Source organism: Phascolarctos cinereus, unplaced genomic scaffold (genome assembly GCF_003287225.1).
Source record: "Phascolarctos cinereus isolate Bilbo 61053 unplaced genomic scaffold, phaCin_HiC Scaffold_4;HRSCAF=312, whole genome shotgun sequence".
NCBI lineage: Eukaryota > Metazoa > Chordata > Mammalia > Diprotodontia > Phascolarctidae > Phascolarctos > Phascolarctos cinereus.
In genome coordinates this window covers 719,276,668-719,296,343 of record NW_027555847.1, presented here as the reverse complement: position 1 = coordinate 719,296,343, position 19,676 = coordinate 719,276,668, and the positions used below count along the sequence as shown (strand labels likewise).

Here is a 19,676-nt window from a genome sequence, read left to right as displayed (position 1 = left end):
GAAGGCAGCTTTTGCCTTTCCACCTTCCCAGACACGACTCCAGCCACTGCACCCCAGCATTAATGAGCAGCAGTCACAAGTCTTAAACGTCAGTGATTTAATCCTTTTTGATAGAACCAGAGACCAAACTCCACTGCAATGGAATGGGGGTGCTTAGTACAGCAAACCTGAGCAGGCACAGTCCCATTCAGTGGCAGGGACAAGATCAGAACAGAGATGGGGGCTGGGAGACAAGCCAGGCCACTTGGGGCTCCCAATTCTGAGATCCACTGGTTCTTGGGGATCCTGGCAGGGACAGGAAGGGTCCTGAGGGCTTCACATCACCACTGACTCACGGATGCAGAGATGGAAGGAGCCTTAGAGGTTCAATGCCTCCATTTTACAAAAGAAAACAGGCTCAGAGAGATAAGTGGTTTGCCCAAGATTTCCACTGGATAATCAGAGCCAGAATTGGAACCCAGATCTTATGACTCTAAAACTTGTGCCTTTTTCTTATCGAATCCCACTGTTCTACAGTCCCTGCAGACTACTGGAAGGCCCGCCCTGGGGAAAGAGACTTGGGTTTGAATCTTGGCTCAGACACCTTGAAAGAACCCTGGGAAAATGCTCAGGAATTTTGACAGGAAAAAAAAAACAAACTGCCGGGCCAGCGAGGTGGTGCAGTGGATAGAGCACCGGCCCTGGAGTCAGGAGGACCTGAGTTCAAATCCAGCCTCAGACACATAACACTCTGGGCAAGTCACTTAGCCCCAAGTGCCTCATCAAAACAAAACAAGACTGGACAGACTGGTTCTTCTTTTGGAGCATCAGTTTCCTCATCTGTGAAGCAGGTCCATGAGATGTGCAGCCCAGAAAAGCAAGCAGACAACTAGACTGAGAGTCTAAAGACCTGAGTTCAGATCCTGACTCTGTCTCCTCCCCTGCCCACATGACCTTTCCTTGCTTTGTTCTCAGCTTCCTCCTCAGTAACGTGAGGGCCTGAGCTGGATCGCTAAGGTTGTTACAACGTGACTCTCACCAGATTCTCTACCTGGTGAACCTAGACTGCCACGGAAGGTGGGATGAAGGCAGGGCAGGGGCCCAGGGACCTTAGTTTTGCAGACACACTGGGGTCTCCAGATGGGAGGTCCCAGGGGGTGGATGTCTCTGGATCTGGAAGGGTTGTAGGGACAGAGGGACAGCTAGGCAAAGGGGCGGGGGGGAGGATTCCTGTTTCCTTTGCCTTCTGTGGTCACTGTCTAACCTCAGGGTTTGACATCATTTGTCCTTAGCTGGTTGTGGGGGGATTGCAATGGGTTCGGAAAAAGGTCTCTCCCTGCCCATTCTCTCCTGCACACAAGGTAGCAGAGGCCAAAGGGAGTGGCTAGGTCTCTGGATGACGGAGCCATGGGATGATGGGACAGCCTCCCCTACCAGCTGGCCAGGCTCAGAAGGATGGTCTCTCCGTCCTGGGGCCTGTAGTTGGCAATACCTATAAAGACAAGAGCAGGGAGGGTTGGGTATGCCCAGTAGGGGTCCACCCCAGCACCAGGGCTCCCAGCAAAGGCTGGGAGGTCCTGCAGGTGTCAGGAGACCATGAGGGAAGCAGGGTGCCCGGGGTCACCTGCTGTTCCCCCTCCCCCATGATGTCCCCTCTCCTTCCTAAGGCCATGGCAGGGGAACAGGCTCCCCAGCCAGGGGGCCCCAGGCTTACCTTGCAGCAGGGGCGTGTCTGGGGCACGGAGGAGCTGCCAGTACTGCTGTTCTCCGGGGTGTACGCCCATCACCGAGGTTACAAAGGGACCAGACAAGGTGTTCTCAGTTTCATACCTGCCAAAAACAGAAGCAGCTCATGGGATCCTAGCTCTCAAGCTGCAAGGGCCCTCAGGAACCATCAAGTCCAACTCCATCACTCCACAGAGGAGGAAACTGAGGCCCAGAGAAGGAACAGAGCCAGGAAGTGGGAAAGGTGGGATTCGAGCCTGTAGTCTTTTGTGGCCATGGACTAGGGTGATGTGTCTGAAAGCAAGAGCTTGAGCCCTTCTCTGGGAGCACTTCACCTTCTAGGACCCAAAGGGAGCAGAGGGGGCTCAGTGTGGGTCACCCTTACATCACTTCTCATTTCCTGTCCATTTTCTCCTTTTAATTTCACTGGAAACCCAGGAGGTAAATAGGGCTACTATGATCTGCATTTTCCAGATAAGGAAACCAAGGCCAGGGGTGGGAGGAGGGTGGGTAAGAGGACATGTCCAAGGCCACACAGCAAGGTAATAGGGAAGTCAAGACTTAAACCCAGGGTTCTGGCTCCCCAGCCAGGGCTCTTCCCAGCACACCTCACTGAGTGACTCCTTCAGGGCAACCCAGTGAGTCACTGGGAGGACTCCGGAATACTGAGGAAGTCTGCCTCCTGCCCATGGCAGAGAGCTCCTTGGAACCTGGGTCCTTGTCTCAGCTCCCCTCTTGGAGGGGAAGGTCCATGTGGGTATGGAGCACTGCGTCACATAGCAACCCTGGCTGATGTGCCCGCTGGTTTTTGCAGGCTCATAGAGTCTGAGGCTCACTGACCTGGGGCTGAAAGGGTCCAAAGAGACTCTCCTGTCTTCCCCTGCCCCCATTTTGCAGAAGAGGAGATTGAGGCCCAGAGAGAACCTCCCAGAGGCTCAGAGATCTAGAGCTGGTAGGGACCTTAGCCATCACTGAGTCCAACCCTAATCCCTCCATTTTACAGAGGAGAAAACTGAGGCCCGGGCGGGGGGGGAAGTGATTTGTCCAAGGTCATACAGTTAGTAAGGTACAGACCGGGGATTTAAACCAATGTCCTCTGGCTCATAATCTAGTGATCCTTCCACTACCCCCACACCAATATGGGAAAAAGAAGATGCCAAGCCCAGGTACTGTCAGCAGATATACATGTGTAGGTTGCAGCCAGGCACCCGAGACAACCTGGCATAGTGCAGAGGCACACTGGACTTGGAGTCAAGAACCTGTTTACTTCTGCTTTCACCTCTGTTAGCTGTGTGACTTCTGAGTGAGGTACTAAATCTCTCTGAGCCTCAGTTTCCTTATCTGTAAAATGAGCACCTCCCATATAGCGTTACTGGAGGGACTGAGTGAGATACTGGGCAAACTTCAAAGCACCCTAGACATACATCGGAACTATCACTATTAAAGTTCCATAAATCACCAACTTTGTGAAACACAGAGAAAAACAGCCAACCAAATCTGGACAAAGAAGCCCTTGTCTTCCATTTGCTGTGGGCATGGTCCTTGGGGACCACATAGTTATCTTAAGGGAGTGACCATTCCCCTGTCTTCTGCTCTGGTCAGGCCACACGTGGAGGACTTTGATCAGTCCTGGGCACCCCAGTTTAAGAAGGGCATTGACAAGCAGGAGAGTATCCGGAGGAGGTGACCAGGTCGGGGAAGAGTCTTGAAATAAATGACTGAATAATTAAGATTGACTGAAGGAACTGGGGGTGTTTAGTCTGGAGAAGAGAAGACTTGTGGAAGATGCGATAGGGATGTTCAACTATTTACAGGCCTACCTTAGGAAGAAGGGACTAGGCTTTTTCTGCTTTGCCTCAAAAGCCGGAACCAGGAGCAAGGAGGGGAAGTGGCAAGGAGGCAAATGAAGGTTTGGGGAGTCAGCAAACACATTCTGACAATGAGGAGCTAGTGGGCCCCCTCCCTGGAGACCTTCAAGCAGGGCTCCTTCTCACCATGCTCAGCTATCTCTTACCTGGTTACTAGGCTCAGACAGATGACTTTTCACCTTCCCTTCCCTTGTTAGAATACAAGCTTACCGAGGGCACAGACTGTCTTGTTTGTATGCCCTCCACGACGCCAGTATAGGTCTGGCACACAGTAATTAATTAACAGATGCTCACTTAATCTAGCTACCTGTCTGTTTATCTCTCTGCCTATCCATCCGTCACTGTTAGGTTTTCTTGGGCCTCTGTCCTACCCCAAGCCCCATCATAGCTCCAACCCCAGGAATTCATCAGAAGTAAAGGCATGTTGGGAAGTGGCAAACGTGCTGTACTTGGAGTAAGAAGATCTGAGTTCAAATCCCAGTCCATTTATTAGCTGGGTGACCCTCAGTTTCCTCAGCTGCAAAATGGGGATAACCAGACTTGCAGGGTCTCTCTCCCTTGAACTTATAAACTTTACAAGGGCCCTGGAAATGGGAGCTGCTCTTGTTTTCATTAGCGTTAAGGTAGTCTCTTACGTGAACCAGCCCTCCTCCTGGGCCTTGATCAGGACATCCTGTAGTGTGGCCCCCTCAGGTACAAGGTACTGCTGGTCATGAAGGAACATGAGCTGGGGATCTGTTTGGACTCTCAGCCTGACCTCAATGTTCTGTGGCTCCTCAGTCAGTGGGATGGCGGTGTCTGCTTCCAGGAGACCTACTGGTAGGACAGGAAAAACATGGCAGTGAGGAGTTCCCCATAGCACCAAGGGACCAAGTTGGGTCACGTTCAAAGGGCTGTGACTGGGGGCCTGAGTACCTGACCCAGCGTGCCCCAGACAGGCTGTGGGAGACCTCAGGAAGCAGAGACTCCCAGAATAACGATCGAGGCCACACTCACACAGGGAGAATGAAAGTGTCTGTGCCCAGGACTACGTGGACCCCACAGAAGGGATCCCAGGCCTGGGGCAGTCAGGGAAGGCTCATCACAGGCCAGAAGTCCTCTAGAACCACTCTCTGTTTCCTCATCTGTAAAATGGGGCTAATACTAGCACCAGCCTCCCAGGGCTATTGTGAGGATCAAAGGCGTTAACTCTCTAAAGTGCTTTGCCATCAAGCTACATAAAGTTAGCTGTTATGACTGACAGTGAGCTTCTGCCTTTGGAGTTAGATGCCCCGAGTTCAAATGCTGCTTCTGTCACTCCCTGTGAGAAATTAGTTGAGTCACTTTGTCACTGATGGCCCTAAGTTTCTCTCTCTATAAAATTAGGGAGTAGGTCTAGATGGCCTCTGAAGTCTCTCTGCTATAAAGTTATAAGGGTGGAAACCAGGCCTTTATTAAGGTGGAAACATGCATTTATTAAGCACCTAATGGATGCACAGTATTGTATGCTTTCATCCCCCATAAAAGCCAGCACAGACGAAGCTGGGAATGTGTAGCTGACTCTTGTGGGGCTAACTTCCCCCTTCCTCCCCACTCCTTTTCCTTCCCTCCTTCCTTGTCTCCCCTGCCCCCACCTCCCCTTCCTCTAGGCCCCTCAGATCTTCCAACCTCTTTCATCACTGCAGTCCAGCTGCATGAGGCTGAGGTAGGTCCTTTGGTGCAGGACAGGCAGCAGCTGGGACAGGGGGATGGGGTTCTGGAAGGCCCCTTCCTCGAGGCCCTTTATAAGAGCGTCCCCAGCTCGGAGGCAGGCTAGCTCTGACTCAGGCGAAGGGGCTTCCATCAGGGCCTGGGAATGACAGGCAGAATATAGACTGAGAAGTCTTGAGAGAGGCCACAGAAATAGGTCCTTCATCAAGGACAGCAACCCCAGGGATGGTCCAATTCAACCCTTTTGTTTTATAGAGGAGGAAGCTAAACCAGGGAAGGAAAGCAGATAAATAGATAGGGGGGAGAGGGGGGAGAGAGAGAGAGGGGAGAAGGAGAGGGAGGGAAGGAGAGAGAGGGAGAGGGGAAGGGAGGAAGGGAGAAAGGGAGAAAGAGAGAGAGAGACAGAGAGAAGAGAGAGAGAGAGAGAGAGAGAGAGAGAGAGAGAGAGAGAGACGGAGGAAGGGGGGAGAGGGAGAGAGAGGGAGGAAAGGAAGAGAGAGTGGAGGGGAGACAGAGAATAAGAGATGGGGGAAAGAGAGGGAGGAAGGGAGGGAGAGACAGAGACAGAGAGAACATTTCTTAAGCCCTTACTAGGTGCCAGGCAAACCCAACTCCCAGGCACCACCAAATGCCCTCTCCCACCTGTAGGGCCAGAGGGCTGCTGTATATGTTTCCAAAGTAACCTTCTGGGGTTTCTTCTTCGAGAATTTTGTCCCTCACGTGCTTTAAGGCCCTGAAGATCCAAGGTTCCAGGCCTGGGTTGAGGTCAGAGGCCTGCAGGCAGGAGAAGGCCAGACTCGCCATTGCTGCTGTGTCTGGGCAGAAGGACGCAAAATACCGTTTAAGAAGTGCTGAAGGGGTCTCCAGCAGAAAAAGCTGAAGAAGCCCTGGAAGGGCAGATGGTCCAGCCCTAGCCCCTCTCTCCTTCCTCCCCTCAGCCCCCTCACTTTCCCTGCTGGGCCTCTCTGGGGCATTCTGTGGCCACGGTCCTCCCCTGGACCAGCACAGTCCATCTCCTGAGTTTCTAAATGAGAGGTAATCTGGAGTCGGAAGGCCTGGGTTCCAATGCCGCCACTCCTACGTAATAAACAAGAAGTCACCTTTCCTCTTCCTCTCAATTTCTTCCTTCATGGAAGTCTGGGGGGAGGGGAGGGTGGACCTCTGGAAGCTCTAGGTCTTCTCTGGCCCCTCCTCCAGCAAGCAGCCCACCCAGAGCTCTGCCAGCAATGGCTGTGCAGAACCCCCCTCCCCCCATGCCAACACCCAGCTGAGCCCTGGCTTCTGCAAGGCTTCTTCCTGCTCTAATTAGATCTCACCCCTGAGATATTAAAGGGCCCAGAGGGTAGCCTCCAGGGGCAGTGCAGATGCTCAGGGAGGATCCATGGAAAGACCAGAGCAGACTCAGAACAGGCTTGAGAAGGCAGGAAAGCCCCTGCCCCCAGTGAGACTTTAAATTCCTTGAGAGCAGGGCCTGCACCTACCCACCCCCATCCCCATGCCTCCAACTAGCAGACTGTTGGACATACAGAATTATAAGTGGCTGAACTGGTAAGAGAGCCCTTAGAAAATGAAATGCCAGAGCTGGGAGGGGACCTAGAACATAGAATGCAAGAGCTGGAAGGAATCTAGAACACGGAACTGCAGTGCTGGGAAGGAACCGAGAACATGAACTGGTAATGCTGTGGGGACCCTAGGGCCTGGACTGACAGTGTTGGATTGACCCAGAACATGGAATGGCCATGCTGTGGGGAACTTAGAACCTAAAATCTCGGGTCACACTTATCAGATGACACAAAAAGAAAAATGACAGTTGCAAGGGCTTCTGGAAACCAGGTGCCCTTGAACTCGAGCTGAGAACTGGGCTGGCCACTCTGGAAAGCAAATTGGAACTATGACTGACAAACTGGACACACCCATTAACCCAGCAATACCAGTACAAGGCCTAGGCCTCAAAGGACAAAGAAAAAGAGAAAGGTCCCATCTGGATAAAAACATCTATTGCAGCTGTTTTGTGATGGCAAAGAATCCAAAATCGAGAGGATGCCCATCAATTAGGGCATGGCTGAACAAACTAGGGTATATGAACGGGATGGAGTAGCACGGTGCTGGGAGCAATGAGGAAAGGGATGGTTTCAGAGAAATGAGGGAAGACTTATATGAACTGATGCCGAGTGAAGTGAGCAGAACCAGGAGAATAATTTGTACAATAACAACAATATGTTAAGAACAACAGGCACAGTGGATAGAGCACCAGCCCTGGATTCAGGAAGACCTGAGTTCAAATCCAGCCTCAGACACTTGACATTTACTAGCTGTGCGACCCAGGGCAAGTTACTTAACCCCACTGCCCCACAAAAATACAAAACAAAACAAAACCCAAACCAACACATTGAAAGACTTAGGAACTCTAATCAACCAGAAGACCGATACAAAAGAAGGCTACCCACTTCCAGAGAGAGAAAGAGGAGGGAGAGAGAGACAGAGAGACAGAGAGAGAGAGAGAGAGAGAGAGAGAGAGAGACAGAGAGACAGAGAGAGGTTTTAGTTTGTGTTCAATGAGGCAAATTTCTTACTCTTAACTATGAATATTTATCACTAGGGCTTTTTTTTCTTTTTCTAAATTTGGGAGAGGAGTGAAAGAGAAAATAGATTTTTAAATTAAAAAAATTAAATAAAAAATAGAACATCAGGTATAGGAAGGGAAGTCTTAGAGCACAGAACATCACAACTGTGAGGGACCCTAGCACAGAGAACTCAGAGCTGAAAGGGAACCTAGACTATATAACGTCAGACTGGGGAAGGACCTTCTAACAGAGAATGTCAAATCGGGCCGACCCTTAGAACGGGGGATGTCAGAGCTGGGAGGGACCTTAGAACAGGGAATGTTAGAGTTGGGAGGGAGCTCAAAAATCAAGACAATTGCTTCATTTACAGAGGAGGAAACTGAGGCCAGGGGGTGGGAGGTGACTTGCCTGTGTTTACACAATGAGTCAATGACAGAGCCACACTTAAGTGCAGCCTTTTGGGGACCTACCCAGGTTTCTTTCATATAGAGAAGAGGAAGAGAAAGGGAACAAGCACTTCTTAAGTCCCTACTATGTGCCAGGCATGTGCTAAGCACTTCACAAATATTATCTTCTTAGATAACTCTGAGAGGTGGGTGCTATCATTATCTCCATTTTACAGATGAGGAAACTGAGGCCAACAGTGAATGACAGAGCTAAGAAGTATGTGAAATTGTATCTGAACTCACATCTTTCTGGCTCCAGGCCCCGTGCAGCACCTATCTACCTAGGGTTTCACAGAACAACAGCATCTTAGAACTGGAAGGAACCTTGGAGTTAACTGAACCCCCATCAGCACAACTGAATCATGGGAAAAACACTGGCCTCAGTGTCAAGAGATCTGAGTTCAAATATGGCCTCCAGCACATTCCGGCTCTGGGCACATCACTGAATCTTTGGTTTCCTAACACAATCACAGAGGCACAGATCTTTAAGGGCCCTCGGGAGCGCTTGTCCAAACCTGTCCTTCAACAGATGAGAAAAGAGTCTCAGCACAGGTAGTAACCACCAGAGGCCAGATTCAAACCCATGTCCCCTGACTCCTGAGTCAGGGCTGTTTCCACTGTAGAATGTGCTGTCATGGTCAGGAGAGAGAGCAAGTCAGAGCAAGAGTGAGAGCAAGAGCGAGAGAGCGAGCGAGAGAGAGAGAGCAAGCGAGCGAGAGAGAGAGAGAGAGAGAGAGAGAGACAGAGACAGAGACAGAGAAAATATCAAAAGTGCTTTAAAAACCTTCAAGTCCCTCCCAGCCTTGACCTTCCCTGTTCTCAGGCCCCTCCCAGCCCTGCCATCCCCTGTTCTCAGGCCCCTCCCAGCCCTGCCATCCCCTGTTCTCGGGCCCCTCCCAGCCCTAAATCTGTGATGCCCTCAGTGCTCAGAATTGGTAGTGTTGCACCAGGCAGTCAGAGGCATCTCAGGGGGAGCATCACTTCCCCCACAGTTGGGTAATGAGCTCTTCCTTCTTTTTTTTTTCATTTTTAATTTGTTTATTCCCCGTGCACAAGAGAAATAGCTGATAAGCCCAAAAGAAACAGTTTTATTTTTACACGGGGTTAAAAGAGCGCTTCCTTCTGTGCCTGCCTTAGGAGCTGCTGTGGACAAACCCCTTCCTCACTCCCCCAGGCCCTCCCGCCGTAGGCCTGGGGCACAGAGGGCTCACTCACCCACAGAGTACTGGCTCCTGTGCAGGAAGACGTCGTGCTCGGCAGCGTGCAGCAGCTTCTCCACCACGTGGCCCGGCACCTTCTTGTCATGGATGCACAGCGCCAGAATGGCCAGGCCGTACTGGTAATAGCTGGTGAGAGGGTGGCCCCTGTGCTCATGCCCTGGAGGGGAGGTCCCCACAGGTGGTCATGGCTACGCCCTTCTCCCCGGTGAATCCCAGCTAGGCTTCCTTGGCACCACTAGTGAATCATCCTGGGGGATGGCTGTGAAATTCTTGGGGTTTTTTTTCATCTATCAAATTTGGGGAGTATTATCTTTAAAGAAAAGTAGTATGGGGTAGTGGCCAGAGAACCTGCATCAAAGCCAGGAAGGTCTGGGTTCGAATCCAGCCTCTGACATATATGGGCTGTGTGACCCTGGGCCAGTCACTTAACTTTTTGATGGCCCTCAATAATTTTTTTTTAGGCAATTAGGATTAAGTGACTTGCCCAGAGTCACACAGCTAGTGTCCAGTGTTTGGTTTGAGGCCGGATTTGAGCTCAGGTCCTCCTGACTTCAGGGTCAGTGCTCTATCCACTGCACCACCTAGCTGCCCCCTCAACAAGTCTTAACAGCTGTAAGTTGCCCATCTGCTTAGGTGGAGAGAGTTCTTATAATGATGAAATTATAGATCTAGCAGTGTTGACCCCCTCCTCCAGTAATTATTTTTAATAATTATATTTATTTATTTTGCTTTTTGGTGAGGCAATTGGGGTTAAGTGACTTGCCCAGGGTGACACAGCTAGTAAGTGTCAAGTGTCTTTAGAAAAAAATGTGTCAAGTGTCTGAGGCTGGATTTGAACTCAGGTCCTCCTGACTCTAAGGCTGGTACTCTATCCACTGTGCCATCTAGCTGCCCCTTTAATAATTGTTTTTAATTGTTGTTAATAGTTCTTTCAGTTGTACATGACTCTCTGTGATCTCATTTGGGGTTTTCTTGTCAGAGATACTGGACTGGTTTGCCACCTCCTTCTCCAGACCATTTTACAGAAGAGAAACGGAGGCTGACAGGATAAAGTGACTTGCCCAGGGTCACACAACCAGGAAGTGTCTGAGGCCGGATTTCCTAGGTGAAGCCCTCTCTCATTTTCCCTAGCAACCACAACTGTCTCACCACAAAATTACCTTGTCTATAATTTGTATCATTTGCTGGCTACATAGTGTCCCCAGCGTAAGCTCCCTGAGGGCAGGGACTGTTTACTTTTGCCTTTGTATCCCCAGCCAGCACCTGGCCACAGGAGGTGTCAAATAAATGCCTATTGGTTGAGGGATTACACTCATCTCTGTAGCCCTGCCCAGTAGAATGTAAGCTCCAGAGGGCATAAATCATGGGGTCTTGCACACGCTCCCCAACCTCTCTATTTCAGGCAGCTGTGATTTCCTTGATGTGGGAACCCCTGGACCAGGCCAGATCAAGATTCTCTTGGAGCACACAGTGGGTGGGCTTTGGCAGTACCTCTGCCTCTGAAGACCTTGGCCTTCCTGGGACCACAGCCACACAGACAGAGCCCAGGCCCTCCCCCTCTCCTCCACCAGGCATGAAGGGCTTCAGCTCACCAGCATACGCTGCATGGAATCTCTTGTGGCTCTGATTCTTTATTCCAGCAGGTACACATCCTCCAGTCTGCCCAGCCCACTCACCTATAAGATGCTTCTCTTCCTCCAGGTAACGTTTGAGTTGGGTGACCAGCTTGTTTCCTTTCCGGGTGTTGACATCCTTACAGCCACCCCGCACAGCCAGCAGGTACAAGGCCAGCTGGCCCATGGAAGGCTTGTGTTGGTGATCTGGTGCAAGGCTAGGACAAAGGCAACGTTCAGGCTAGTCAAAGAGCGGCTTCTGGCTCCCAGGCCCACCACCCTTCTTCCCTGTTCATTCCCACTCCCCAAGGGAAGGGGACGGTAATCACAGAACTAGGGATGGAAGGCTGGGAGGGATCTTAGCGGTCATCAGAGTCAACCACCTCATTTTACGGAGGAGGAAACTGGAGCCAGGAGAATTCTAGTGACTTGTCCAACCTCCTACTGATACCAAGGGGCAGAGCTAGGATTCGAACCCAGAGCCTGTCACTCTTCCCATGTGGCCTCATACTTCTCGGTGTCCATGGCACATCCCCTCTCTCCCCCATTAGACTATAATCTCCCTGAGGGCAGGGCCTCTTTGTATCATTAGAGTCTAGCTTAGTGTCTGGCACTTATGGACTTGACGTATGATTTCACTGGTGGGAATTCCCAGGTAAGGAAGAAATCCTCTCCACCTTCTCTGAAACAGTTTTACAGAATTAATTGCCTGGGGAAGACTGAAGACTCGCTGAGGGTCACCCCAGCAGGGGCAGGGGCAACTCCTCAAGGCCAGACACTTTCAATTTTATCTCCCAGGCCCCCCACCCCCTCACAGGTAATTACTAACTGTTGATGGTATTGAAATGAACTGTGACCCCCTCCCAGTTCTAAGCTGTGCCAGGGAGGAAGCCAGTCTTTCCCCAGCCTGCCCAGAATGGATCAGGCAAGGGAGGGGAGAAGCAGCCATACCTGATGAAAGCCTGCTGGTAATGGACAATGAGGCTGCTCAGATAGAGGTCATCCTGGTCCCGGCTTGGCTGGTTGGAGAGGCGCAGCCCTACATAGATGCTGGGGTTCAGCTCCGAAGGGGATCTCCGGTCCATCCATCCCAGGAGCTGCTGGGTGGCGCTCCCCACCAGGCTGCTGTTTGCGGGGGAGATTTCTGAGGGAGAGGAAGAGATGTGAGCCAAGCCCACCTTGGGCAAGTTACTCTAGCTCCCAAGTGCCTCTGTTAACAGCCTCTGAGGTCCCTTCCAGCCCTGGCTATGATCCTATCTCTTTGGGAAGCACCTTCCTCTTTTTGGGCCTCAGTTTCCCCAGCTGTAAAACAAAGAGGTTGGATTAGATGCCTCCACTCCAAGGTTCCTTCTGGCCCTAGCTCTATGACTCAGGAGCAGTCCCTTTCTGGCCCTTATTCAAGGCCCAGCTGGGAAGCCACTTCCTCCTAGAAGCCTCCCGAGATGCCTCAGCTGTCAGAGTGCCTTGTTCTTCCTCTAGTCTCTGACTGTCCGTATACTCTGGACCACTCCTGCAAACACGCCATGCCCTCCTTAGTGCAGGAAGGAGCCCAGAAGCCAGCAATTCCATGCCATGCCTGGACAAGGGTTCCCTCTACCAAACTTCTCTGCTTGGCCAGCCCCTGAGGTCAGAACCAGGAGCTGTGGGGAGAAATGGCCAACAGGACAACTGAGGCTTGGGGTCCTGCCAGTGAGAGCTGCCCAGCTGGTTGTGAGCTCCCCGCCCTGGAGGTCTTCAGTCAGAGGATGGAGGATGACCAGTTGTGGGGGGATGATGCAGAGGGATTTCTGTTCTAGTGTGTGTTGGACTGGACTTTGTGAGGGCCCTTCCAGCTCTGGAGTGTGGGGATGCTGTGATCCTGGGCAGCTAGACCCCTAACTCCTGCTTGAGGGTGTAACTAATACATGACAATTATTATTGATAAATAAATGTATGCTGGATCACAAAGTAAATGAAAAGAACAAAGAAGGAAGGAAGGAAGGAAGGAAGGAAGGAAGGAAGGAAGGAAGGAAGGAAGGAAGGAAGGAAGAAAGGAAGAAGAAAAGAAAGAAAGAAAGAAAGAAAGAAAGAAAGAAAGAAAGAGAAAGAAAGAAAGAAGAAAGGAAGAAAGAAAGAAAGAAAGAAAGAAGGAAGGAAGGAAGGAAGGAAGGAAGGAAGAGGAAGGAAGGAAGGAAGGAAGAAGAAAGAGAAGGAAGAAGGAAGGAAGGAAGGAAGGAAGGAAGGAAGGAAAGAAAGAAAGAAAGAAAGAAAGAGAAGGAAGAAGGAAGGAAGAAAAGAAAGAAAGAAAGAAAGAAAGAAAGAAAGAAAGAAAGAAAGAAACAAAGAAAGAAAGAAACAAAGAAAGAAAGAAAGAAAGAAAGAGAAGGAAGAAAGAAGGAAGGAAGGAAGGAAAGAAAGAAAGAAAGAGAAGGAAGAAGGAAGGAAGAAAAGAAAGAAAGAAAGAAAAAGAAAGAAGGAAAGAGAAGGAAGGAAGAGAAAGAAAGAAAGAGAAGGAAGAAGAAGGAAGAAGAAGAAAGAAAGAAAGAAAGAAAGAAAGAAAGAAAGAAAGAAAAGAAAAGAAAGAAAGAAAGAAAGAAAGAAAGAAAGAAAGAAAGAAAGAAGGAAGGAAGGAAGGAAGGAAGGAAGAAAGAAACTGGATGCTTTCATTATAATGGTCAAGCTCAGTCCAGGAGAAGATTTGAAAAAATCTTGGCAGAGGTGGGGGCCTCTGGATATCGCACACTTGCTTCTGCTGAAATGTCTTTTTCCCTTCTCTTTTTATCCTGTGCTGCAAGGGATGGCTCACACATAATCTGAGGGTTGGGGTTCTAGGACAGATGTGTTCACAAACAAGATGATATAAAAACAAAAAAGCAATTAAAAAATGTAAGGCCAAAAAAGTTTGTTGTGGAATGCATAGGGTAGCAGAGGTTGGGGGAGAGGCGTGGACACCAACAGCCAGTCTGCCCTTTCTTTGGGGAGGGTGCCAAGCTCGTAGGGCCCAGAAGCCTCAGATTCCTGCTCTGAGCCAGCTGAGCTCCAGCCTTCACCCACCAAAGTTTAAATTCAACAGTTTTTGAGGACCAGCTGAGACATGGGCAAAGAGAAGGCTTGGTGCAGGGGGGAGCCACTGGCCTGGGAGTCAGAAGACCTTCCTGGGAGACCTTGGGCAAGTTACTCTGAGCCTCAGTTTCCTCATCCACAAAATGAGACCACTGCTCTCAAAGCTTGCCTGATAGGGAGCGGAAGGGAAGTGCTGTTTAAAGGAAAAGTTATCATGGCTGCTGAGGAACATGGCGGGGTAGGGGAGGCATGAAGGTCACTGTTCTCCTCCTCTTTTGGAGGGAGTGGCAGCCTGAGATGAGCTGGGGCGGGAAGGCAGCCCCTGACCCTGGTGGAGGACTGCTCCCTGATAAGATGGGGAGATAGCAGCTGAGGATGGCCTGAGAAATCCTGCCAGGGTCCTGGAGGATCACAATGGCTAACTGGATTGTGAACTCTTTCCTCTCTGAGGGCTGGGGCAGGCCTTCTTCCTCCTTAGGCTGTTTCCTCTGCATTATAGAAGATTTTAAGGGCCTTCCCAGCCCTGATATTCCCTGTTCTATGGTCCTTCCAAGCTTTGACATTCCCTGTTCTAAGGCCCCTCCCAGTTCTGACATCCCCTGTTCTAAGGGCCCTCTCAGCCATGACATTCCCTGCTCTAAGGCCCCTCCCAGATCTGGCATTCCATATTCTGGGTTCTAAGGTCCCTCCCAGCCCTGGCATTCCCTGTTCTATGATCCTTCCAAGCTTTGACATTCCTTGTTCTAAGGCCCCTCCCAGATCTAGCTCCCCCACCCTGACATCCCCTGTTCTAAGGGTCCTCCCACTTCTGACATCATATGTTCTAGGTTCTAAGGCCCCTTCCAGCCCTGACATTCCATGTTGTAAGCCCCCTCCCATCTCTGGCATTCCATGTTCTAGGTTCTAAGGCCCCTCCCAGCACTGACATTCCCTCTTTTAAGGGCCCTCCCACCTCTGATATTCCCTGTTCCGAGGCCCCTCCCGGCCCTGATATTCTAGGATTCTATTAGGGCCACAATTCAGAAAGTTCCTAGACCCCATTTTTGTGCCATAGGATGAAATCCAGAGCAAGGAGTTCCTGGAAGAGAAGCCCAGTACACTGAAAAGAGAACTCTACCTGGAGTTAGGAAACCTGGGTTAGAGTCTCAGCTCTTCCCCTTCCTCTCTGTGTGTCTTCTCTGCTTCTCTGGCCTCAATTTCCACCTCCATAAAATGGGGCAAGAATACCTTCACTACCCTTGTCATTTTTGGGGAGGGCCTGGGCACAGTCCCGAGGGCTACGGAAATTGGGGGAGCAGGAGAAGAGACCACGGAGGATTGCCCTTAACTGCAGGCCCAGAGCGGGCCAACCACGAGCGTCCCCAGGAGGTGGAGACGTTGGATCGTGGAGCTGGCAGGGACCCCAGAGGCCGTATAGTCCCAACCCCCCTCATTTTACAGATGAGGAAACCGAGGCACACAGATTGGGGGAAGTGACTTGTCCAAGGTCACAAAGGTGGTAAGTGGCAAAGAGAGCATTTGACCCCAGGCTTTCTGAGTTCCAGTCGGGAGACTCCAGGTGCTCTGTGATGGGCTCTGGTGACTGGGAGGCGGGAGTGAGTCGATTTCGTGCTAAGGATCAGCAGTAGTTTTCAACCTGGCTCAGAAGACAGAGCGGTCACTCACACCAATCCGTCCTCCACACGGCTCCTAAAATATTATTTCCAAAGGAGACTGATAGTGTCACTACCTTGCTCAATAAACTTTGTGGCTCTCTATTGCCTCCAGGACCAAATGCAAATTCATTTGGTAGGCTTTCAAAGCTCTTTGCAGCCTGGCTGCAACTATTTGCCTTCATGAAGTCTTCTGCACAACCAGACTGGCCCTTCTTGCTGACAGGCACACTCCAGATTCCATCTCCTGCCTCTGAACCTTTGCACAGGCTGCGCCTTCTACCTGGCATGCCCTCCCTCTTCTTTGCCTCTCAGAATCCCTAGTCTCCCTCGCTGCTCAGCTCCAGGGTCTTTCCTGAGGCTCCTACCTGTGCAATATTCCTCTTGTTACCTTGAATTTATTTTGAATCCAGTACACATAGTCTCCCCCTCCCAGAATGTAGGCTCCTTGAGGGCAGGAACTATCTTGATTTGGTGTCTGCAGCCCCAGGGCCTCACACAGTGCCTGGCTTCCCATACACACTTGCTGACTGGTTGATTCCAGAGAGGCCCCTGGTCTCTGCTCCCTAGTGTGGCCCTCGGGGTGGGGGTGTCACTTCAGGAGATCTGGGTCCAGCCCCTCTCCAGCCTGTGACCTTGGCCAGACCTTTCTGGGACACAATCTCCTCAGCAGTAAAATGCAAACAGTGGGACGAGTTGGTCTGGGATGCTGGGGATAGAGCCCCAGCGCGACGCTGCCAAGATCTCTTAGGGATCCTTCTGGCTCGGGCGCCCGGGGTGCTGTGGGCAGAAGAGTGGGGACTCACGGCAGAGCGGGGCAGTCACTCCCAGGCAGGACAGGAAGACCAGCAACTTCACCGAGGATTCCATGGTCCAGATGCCTAAGGGTTGGCCATGCAGGAGCCGTCTGGAAGAAGGGTTCAGGCTACCCCAGCGCAGAGCCCAGGCGATCGCTGTCCTCTGTCACTGATTAACCTCTCCACCCCTCGGATGGGTCTAGGCTAAGTCAGCAAAAAGACAGGGAAAAGGTTGAGAGGAAGGAGAAGCCAAAGGGTCAGCGAACAAGCTTAGCTTCTGCTTTTGTCTTCCTGGGGTTTAACACATCAAACGCCAAGCACACAGTGGGTGCTTACGAAATACTTGCTCGTCGATTGCCGTGTGTGTTTTTGCATCCCCAGTGCTTAACACAGTGACTGGCACACAGTAGGTGGTGAATGAATGATGTTTGGTAGGTCAAATGTCTGTATCCCCAACGCCTACCAGAGTGATTTGGCATACGGCAGGTGTTGAATAAATGTTTGTGAGTTAAATTGCATTGAGCTCCCAGCTTTTCCTCCACCCCACCCACCCCTTGGAAAGCCCTAGTCTTGCGGGAGGTTGGGGAAGCGGGACATAGGGAGGAAGAAAGGAAGGGCGCTTTGTTGTGCTTTTGGCTCAGCCCTGGCCAGGGCGGAGGACAGGAGGGGAGGGAAGGAGAAGGAAGAGGGGATCCCAAGCCGTGGGCCCTCCCAGGGCCTGACCAGGAACCAAACTTGTTTTCCCCAGGGTGACACAGACCTTGGCCCTCGGCTTCCTGGAGCCCCCCGGCTGGGGGAGCAGCTTCCTGGCTGCAGACGGGGTGCCCTGCGTTCTGTAGCCAGCTAGGGCAATGGGAGAGTTGTGCCCAGTGGACAGCAGGGCAGGGGAGCTGGGTGTTCCTGCCTGGAACTTCCTTAGATAAAACAAGCTGGTTCCCGCAGGCCCGGATGGGGCTGGGGGCCCGCGGGAAGCCAGAGTAGAGGGAGGAGCCCGGGCAGGAATGGGCCCCTCCTAGGGTCCAGCCAGGTTGCCTACATGTCACATGATCGTCATCTGGCCCCGCTGGCCGGAGCTGGTCCCCCGGGGCAGAGACGCTAGCCTCCGCCTCCTCAAGCTTTGCTAATGACTGCTTCAGGTCCCGGCAACTCACTGGCAGGGGGAGATCAGAAAATCCTTTGTGAAGAAGGTGTCTGGAAACGCGAAATCCGCCTCTAAGACCTCGGGTCAGGCAATGAGAAGAGATCCTATGGAAGCATCCTGAGAGATGATTTATGCATTTTCCTCCTTTCCGCTTTTACTGATAAGGATACCGAGGTTCAGACCGAGGCAGGCTAGACCAGATTTTTTGACGCTCTCATCAGTTTCTTTCCATGACACTCCCAGCGAAACCGGGGGTGGGGGTGGGGTGGCGGAGGTACGCATTTGGGCGCGATTAAAATAGGGAAATTTCCCGTGGCCTTCTCCCTGGGCTTAGAGCCAAGGATATTATTCTATGGAGGACTCTTTCTGGGGTACCCTTGACTGCCCTCGTGTCCTGCGGAAGAGGACAGACAGACAAGCAGGGGAGGAAAGTGAGGGGAATAGATGAGGCAGCTCTGGAGCCCGGTTAGTCCCCAGGGGAATCCATCCCTCCCTAGCTCTGGTTGGTGTGACCGCCCTTAAGTCCCACCCTTATGGTTTCGTGCCCGGATTAGCAGGGAGGCTTTTCCAGCTCCTCCTTCCCTTCTGCCAACCTGGGTGCCTACTTCAATAGTTTTCACCGCTCCCATTGTCTTTTATGAGGATAAAGAAACACAATTCTCAAGCCGGACAGGATGTTAAAGATCGCCTAGTTCAGGGTTCTTGATCTTTTTGGGAGGTCCAGTGAAGCTCATCTCAGGATATGGTTTTAAATGCATCAAATAAAATACATTGGATTTCCTCCCCCCCCCCCCAAGGTTGGTGAAAATAAAGATGCTTTTTTTCCCATCCTGAAATCTATCCGTGGTCCTGGGTTAAGAACTCCTGATCTAATTCAGCCCCTTCATTTTGCAGATAAGGCCATGGAATTTACTTATTTAGGGTCACTCGGTGATTTCCTGGGAGTCACAGAACCGTAGAAGGTCAGAGCTGGAAAACTTAAGTCAATTCTATGATTCAATTTCACAAGCATTCTTTTTTGAGTGTCTACTATGTGCTCAGTACTAGTTGGACAATAACAAAAGTGAAAGTCCCTGCCCCCACAGAGAAAATGGCAAGTCCAAAGGGTAGTGTAACCTGGGCAGGACTGGCCTGTGGGCACAGGGGCCAGTCCTTGGAGTGAGTTCAGATGTTCCTTGCCTGGGTCTAGTCCAAGTAACTACCCTGAAGTCTGGTCCTAGCCGTTTTCCTTTCCTTTTCTTTCTTTCTGAGGCTATCAAGGTTAAATGACTTGACCACCTTCACGCAGATAATAAGTGCCTGAGGCCACATTTGAACTCAGGTCCTCCTGACTCCAGGGCTGGTGCTCCACCCACTGCCCCACCTAACTCCCCTGCTCTGAGCCTGTTTCTGGCCTTTTGTGATTGAAGGGCTGCTTCTTTGTAAGGAAGGGAAAATCTTCTGACCTTGTTGCGACTCTCTGTGACCCTGTGGACCACACTGTCCAGGAGGTTTTCTTGGCAAAGATGCTGCAGCGATTAGCCTTTCCTTCTCCAACTGACTTTGGGGTCACCTCGCTGGAGCTGAGCAGGTATATAAAGGGGGCAGAGACACAGAAAGCCATGAATGCGAGGCAGCAAGGAGCCCAGTTTGGCTGGAGCAGAGAGCGTGGCAGGGAGAGAGGAGGGCAAGCTCCGAATTTGGCGAGATAGGTTGGGACCAGACTGTGAGAGGCTTTCAGCTCCAGAGGTGCTGGCAATCGGGAGCCATGGAAGTCTCTTGAGAAGGTTATTTCAGCAGTCTGTGTGAGAGGTGTTAAGAGACCAAAGTGGGTGGAGACCATGATGGGAGTGGAGAGAAAGGACTGGATTTAAGAGATGTTGGAGACAGAAACAAGACAGCACCTGGTGGCATATGGGGGTGGGGGGGTGAGTGAGGGTGAGGAGCTGAAGACGGTTCTG

General features: G+C 51.3%; 1 protein-coding gene across 2 annotated transcripts; it reads right to left on the bottom strand.

Moving 5' to 3' along the window:
• Window positions 1-82: 82 nt before the first annotated feature.
• On the bottom strand, window positions 83-17,736 carry TCN2 (transcobalamin 2). 2 transcript variants are annotated; one of them, XM_020996359.2, is made up of 10 exons: window positions 17,356-17,736; window positions 16,605-16,799; window positions 12,056-12,248; window positions 11,168-11,322; window positions 9,487-9,648; window positions 5,904-6,076; window positions 5,220-5,400; window positions 4,208-4,385; window positions 1,694-1,809; window positions 83-1,471 (listed from the first exon to the last, which is right to left on the bottom strand). In XM_020996359.2, exons 2-10 carry the CDS (start codon window positions 16,666-16,668, stop codon window positions 1,410-1,412), a joined length of 1,284 nt encoding a protein of 427 aa, XP_020852018.1. In that variant the 5' UTR covers window positions 16,669-16,799; window positions 17,356-17,736; the 3' UTR covers window positions 83-1,409. The 2 variants fall into 2 exon arrangements, with proteins under 2 accessions (XP_020852018.1, XP_020852017.1); XM_020996358.2 differs by having other exon boundaries at window positions 4,208-4,388; window positions 17,356-17,735.
• Window positions 17,737-19,676: the final 1,940 nt, after the last annotated feature.

Bases quoted from the DNA above. Each gene is read 5' to 3' on its own strand.
- TCN2 (XM_020996358.2), bottom strand. From the start codon at position 16,668: ATGGAATCCTCGGTGAAGTTGCTGGTCTTCCTGTCCTGCCTGGGAGTG. The intron at 6,077-9,486 runs GTGAGTGAGCCC...CCTTCTGCCCAG, and splicing joins CAGGAGCCAGTACTCTGTGG to ACACAGCAGCAATGGCGAGT. The intron at 1,472-1,693 runs GTAAGCCTGGGG...TTGTCTTTATAG, and splicing joins AGACACGCCCCTGCTGCAAG to GTATTGCCAACTACAGGCCC.